Consider the following 6,279-nt stretch of genomic DNA (forward strand, 5'->3'; position numbering starts at 1 on the left):
ATCATCATTACTACTACTACTACTACTACTACTACTACTACTATTATTATTATTATTATTATCATTATTATTATTTTTGTTTTATTATTATTATTATTATTATTATTATTATTATTATTATTATTATTATTATTATTATTATTATTATTATTATCATTATTATTATTATTATTGTTATTATAATCATCATTTTTATTATTATTATTATTATTATTATTATTATTATTATTATTATTATTATTAATATTGTTATTATTAATATTATTATCATTATTATTATTATTATTATTATTATTATTATTATTATTATTATTATTATTATTATTATTATTATTATTATCATTATTATTATTATTGTTATTATTATTATTATTATTACTATTATTATCATTATTATTATTATTATCATTATTGTTATCATTATTATCATTATTATTATTATTATTATTATTATTATTATTATCATTATTATTATTATTATCATTACTACTACTACTACTACTACTACTACTACTATTGTTATTATTATTGTTATCATTATTATTATTGTTGTTATTATTATTATTGTTATTATTATTATTATTATTATTATTATTATTATTATTATTATTATTATTATTATTATTATTATTATTATTATTATTATTATTATTATTATTATTATTATTGCTATTATCATTATTATTATTAATATTATTATTATTATCATTATTATTATTCTTATCTGTCATTGTACTAAAACGCTTGTCATTTATTGAAGAGAATGTGTGTACTTTTTAACCCCTTTCAGTACCATTGCATTTGCATATTCATTCGGGTTACTATATGGTGATTTTATACAACTTCAGAAACTCATGTGAAAGATTAATATAGCGAAGGCTATGGCCATTAATCTTCCACCTTCCATATACCCTTCCTAATGTCAATAAAATTGGTCTAATGGTACACATATCTCAAGATAAAAATGTGTCACAGTAATGAAGGGGTTAAATAAAAAAAATAAATAAAAAGAATGTTTACTGAATCAAGTTTTAAAGAAAAAATATGTCTTTTGAATCCTAATGATAGGGAGTCATCGTGCACCTTTCAGTACCACATTAGTAGCTGTGGGAATGTTGTGTCTATTAAACTTAACGCCAAGAGTGGGAAATACACAACATTACCAAGAAATGGCGGGAAAAACTGCGACCACTTGTACTCAAAAAGCTATCCGTGAATACCAATAAATAACTAACAAATGAGGAAAAGATCAAATTAAATAATTCAATCACATTTCCCTACGTTACAACCTGCAGCTTTGTGTTTGTGCCAGTGATAAACTCTTGAAGTTACCATGGAAATTTTTTTTCTTTCAAATTACACAAGATCCTGTAGCTCCACCTCATCCTGTGGCGCAATGTTGACACAACTTTTCGTTAGCTACTCCCCTGTCTCAGCGATATCACTTGCTTGCTGCCTGCTGAGTTCAGAAACCTTCCTTCAGGTAGCACAGATCCTTGTCAAAACGCGCCACGAAGACCCATTCTGCATGCAGACCCAGAGTATGGAAGGAGGGAGGGGATTAACGACAATGGGCGAAAGCAGTACAGAAAACAACGACGAAAGGAAAAACAGCGTTGATGCAATAGGCAATGTATACTGTTGCAAGATTCTTCCTTTTGAGAATTTCTAACTCTTTTTTTTTTCTTGTGTGTGTGTGTGTGTGTGTGTGTGTGTGTGTGTGTGTGTGTGTGTGTGTGTGTGTGTGTGTGTGTGTGTGTGTGTGTGTGTGTGTGTGTGTGTGTGTGTGTGTGTGTGTGTGTGTGTGTGTGTGTGTGTGTGTGTGTGTGTGTGTGTGTGTGTGTGTATTTGTCTGTCATTTTCATCAGAGTATCAATCAAATTTACAAATAAAAACCAAGAGGACGTCGTACGGTTCTGCATGAAGTTTAATCCCTCCATTACCGTGACGCGTTTTCCTATTCTTCTGTACTGTATATTTGGTGATTTTATACAAGTTCACAAACTTATGAGGGAGAAAATAGTGAAGACTTTGGACATTAATCTTCTGACCTCCATAGACCCTTTCTGATATCAATAAAATCATCTAATCACACCGGGAACTCAAGGTAGAAATGCATCCCAGTACTGAAGGGTTTAGGCACTGAACTTCATACCTTCATGGCAGAAGTTCAGTTTCCGGCTAGGACTCTTCTCATGATCAAGTATTCATCCCACCTTCAGATCCATTTTTCATAAGAGGAAGTACAAAACTAATATCCAAGGCGTCAGGCTGTACTAATTGCTCTGTGCAGGAGTAGGGTGGATGACAAAAAAGCAACAGATAACAGAGATGTCGTTTCTAAAGGCTTATGTTCAAAAACATCTCACCAGTCAAATGACATTGCTCTCCCACAACCCGATCGACGAGTTGTCCCTGGTTCCTATCTGCAGATCTGAAAATGCTAGTCTTTGCATAGCTCAGCCTGGACACATGAGTCAAGAATGGGAACTTTTCCTCTTACTGATGTCTGTAATCTCTATGTCATCAATGAGATTTCTGGAAGAGGAGTCCAGTTAACATAAGACTATGCCAATTCGGTGCACAAAGAGCAAGACACAGCTGCAGGATCTTCTGAAAGTGGTGGAAAACAATCAGACTTACTATGAAGAAACGCAACCTTAACTAAGAAAGCAGCAGGAGAACGTTGTACCTGCTTCCCTGTACTTTTCTCCCTCGTGCAGAACAACATCATATGATAGTATGGGTAAAATTAGTAACATGCAGGTGCACTTCTAACTTTTTTTGTATTAGATGGCAATCAGCAGGTTATGCAGATCTTTTAATATATTAACTGTTATCACACAATATGTAAGGCTGTGATGGTCACGAGGATAGTTTAGGAAATTTACCTTCGTCGTTACCATTCGAAATTTCTAGCCTTGGTCTTTTGTGAATGCATGAAGTAGTGTCCTTAGTGCGTGCAGGCCGGCGGGCAGCAGACGAAGCAAGCAGTGTTTGTTCGATCCTTCCATCAGTGGCCGAGTTGGAGACTGAACTCTGAGAAGAACTTTGAATGCCATCGTGAAAAGTGTCGCTACGGAGACTCTCATTCTTGGTTGTCATACCCAGACAATGTTGATCTTGAGAGACGAGGAACTTGTGTTCCAGTGGCTGCAAGCTACTCTTTCCGAACTTTGACATATTTTGAGAGTTTTAATTTCTTAAAGTCACTACAATTGCCAAGTCAGTATCCAAAGTAGGAAAATTATATATACAATAAAAATTAATTTTACTCCAATAGGCAAGGAACCTTTTCCACAGCAGCTCCAAGATGGTGCGCCTCCAACACCCATCACGCAATTGACAACACTTGCATGGTGAGCCCCACCACGGCAACGAAAGTCACTCAATTGTTGAGGTGCATGTAAGCCCGTCCACAATCAACAAATGCTGTATGTTACACTCACTACTGCTAGGACCAAGCCACGTCGCGTCTCTCACTCCTGACACCAGGCTGCCAAAACGTATCGCACAGAATATGCCAGATAGCAAGCGGCGCTGATTCATCGTTATCATATTGCTTGATATGGAGTAAGCTCCTCAGAATGGAGGATTCAAAGACGGGGAAAAAATCCAATCATACCTATTTCTTGTTACATTGGTATTGTATACGTATCATAGAATCTAATTATTGGATCCTACGAATTTTCTTCCTTAGACTATCTATTTATTAATTCATTTTACTTTCGAAAAATAAGTAGGTGAAACCACACACAAACTTATATAAGCACAATGACATATTAGTATGTCTCCCTTTCAGCTCCAAAAAATCCAATTACACTATGTTAACAGCTTTACGGTGGATGTGCTGGTGATTGCGTGGTCATCATTCTGCCCCTCGATCCCCCTCTCCCCACGCCACCTCACTGACTGATGAGCGTCCCACCGCGCACGATGTTATGTTGTCATTTATTACATCGTTTCTTCTATAAAGATGTGCCATCTCAGAACAAGAGACTAGCAGAGGTATTCGACGTTGCCCGACTATGTGGCTTGTTCTGGAAAGTTTCCCACAAAATATAATTGCACATATTAGGCAGAGACGGCAATGACCTTCTGGCATACTTGGCCATGGACACTAAATGTGGACATGAGGTGACGCGTGATCGCCATACTCACCACGCTAATATATATATATATATATATATATATATATATATATATATATATATATATATATATATATATATATATATATATATATATATATATATATATATATATATATATATATATATATATATATATATATATATATATATATATATATTAGCTCTCTCTCTCTCTCTCTCTCTCTCTCTCTCTCTCTCTCTCTCTCTCTCTCTCTCTATATATATATATATATATATATATATATATATATATATATATATATATATATATATATATATATATATATATGTGTGTGTGTGTGTGTATATATATATATATATATATATATATATATATATATATATATATATATATATATATATATATATATATATATATATATAAGGAGAGAGAGAGAGAGAGAGAGAGAGAGAGAGAGAGTTGCAGGACGAGGTGGTGTTGGATTACCTATACGACCGTTGACTGCATCTTCAGGACCCACATCGAGAGGCTTAATTGACGGAGAGGTTTCCGGAAAGCTGATCTTTCTGAGAGGGTATTGTGGCTCCTAAATGGCAAAGGTATAGAACAGCTTTATAAAGCACAAGTTAGATCCTCGATGGAATACCCTTGCCTGGCGTGCATACGGAAGCGCGGCCCAGATTAACCTGTCCTCCTGAACATGCTAGGTGCAGGAGAGGGCGGTGCGGCTTATCACAAATAACCACACTAACCACGAGCCAATATATTAAGACTTCGCATCCTTCAACATCCGGGGAAAGTAGCGGGAATCACCGTAATGTATAAGATGAATCTTTTCCACGTGAGCCACCTATAGGCGGTGCGCGCTAGTTAGCCCACTGACACATGCAATTAAGTGATTACCAGCCGTCACCAATGAGCCGAACTCCTGTAGCTTCGATGCAGAACGTGGCACCAACAGAGACAATTTGTATACACATATGTTGGATGGTAGGTCAATATATTAGCCACACAGGTGAATGTAAGTGTATAATTATACGCCCTGCAGGAGTTCAAGAAAATTATAAATAACTGCATGGTTCTTTCTGCAACAGTTGGCGTGGATGATAAGAAATATTTTTTTACAGGATACTGTAACAATGTTCATTTAGTCATTTAAAGTTACAGTTACCATGTAATGTAAAAAGCCCTTACTCTTGCATTTTTGTATTCAGTATGAGAGAGAGAGAGAGAGAGAGAGAGAGAGAGAGAGAGAGAGAGAGAGAGAGAGAGAGAGAGAGAGAGAGAGAGAGAGAGAGAGAGAGAGAGAAGGGGGGTGAGGGAGGCAACTGGGGGTGATAGGGAGGGGTGTGAGAAATGCAGGTAGAAGCAAGAAAATTGGGAGGCGAACATAAGTGGGATTAAGAAAGAATAGATGTGGCTTAATATGCTTTACGAATTCTGGCCAGTGATATTTACCTATCAAAATCTTTTGTACTGCTCTAGGTAAAACAAGTAATAAGAGTAGGAAAGCTGCTTCATCAAGTAGGGAGCCGTACCTATGTACTTACGCATAGTACAAATTAGATTTAAACGCTATAGATAAAAAAAAAAAAAATTATAGTATATCTTTCTACAATCACTGACATTTACTTAACTAACCACATCTTGCAGGACGGTCTAATGAAAGATTTTTTTTTTTATTATCATGAAAACATTCTCTTAATTCTGCTGTATCTTTCTTAAGTAGTGTTGCTATGCAGACCTATTTAACCACTTCCCTCTCCAAATCCTTCTTGTCCCAATCATTATAATATATATATATATATATATATATATATATATATATATATATATATATATATATATATATATATATATATATATTTATATATATATCAGGCGCCGTCATTTATTTATTTATTCATATTGCTGTATTATATCGATTTTTTCATTTAACTTTTTCTTAGCAATCTCTTACCTACAAATTAAAATTAAAATTAAAATTAAAATCAAAATTAAAATGACATATTGACATAAAAAACATTGAAAGGGGTCAGTCGGCATGCTGAGATGCCCACCCATCTGACCTTGAAAGGCCTTACACAATAATTAACATACAAAATTATAGGTAAATATATGTCCACTATATATTTACAATAAATTAAACTCTTGAGGCAAAGT

The 6,279-nt window shown here is 34.3% G+C and overlaps 1 protein-coding gene across 3 annotated transcripts in view; it reads right to left on the minus strand.

Moving 5' to 3' along the window:
* The window catches only part of LOC123515118, an 11,505-nt gene extending 7,935 nt beyond the window's left edge, over positions 1 to 3,570 (minus strand). The window contains exon 1 of one of the 3 annotated variants that reach the window (XM_045273558.1): positions 3,450 to 3,570. In XM_045273558.1, the coding sequence (XP_045129493.1) occupies positions 3,450 to 3,558 (109 nt within the window). In that variant the 5' untranslated portion in view covers positions 3,559 to 3,570. Of the gene's footprint in view, positions 1 to 2,891 lie in introns of all 3 variants that reach the window. The other 2 variants (XM_045273557.1, XM_045273559.1) reach the window with 2 other exon arrangements.
* Between the last annotated feature and the right edge of the window lie 2,709 nt (positions 3,571 to 6,279).

The sequence above is a fragment of the Portunus trituberculatus genome, chromosome 38 (assembly GCF_017591435.1).
Source record: "Portunus trituberculatus isolate SZX2019 chromosome 38, ASM1759143v1, whole genome shotgun sequence".
NCBI lineage: Eukaryota > Metazoa > Arthropoda > Malacostraca > Decapoda > Portunidae > Portunus > Portunus trituberculatus.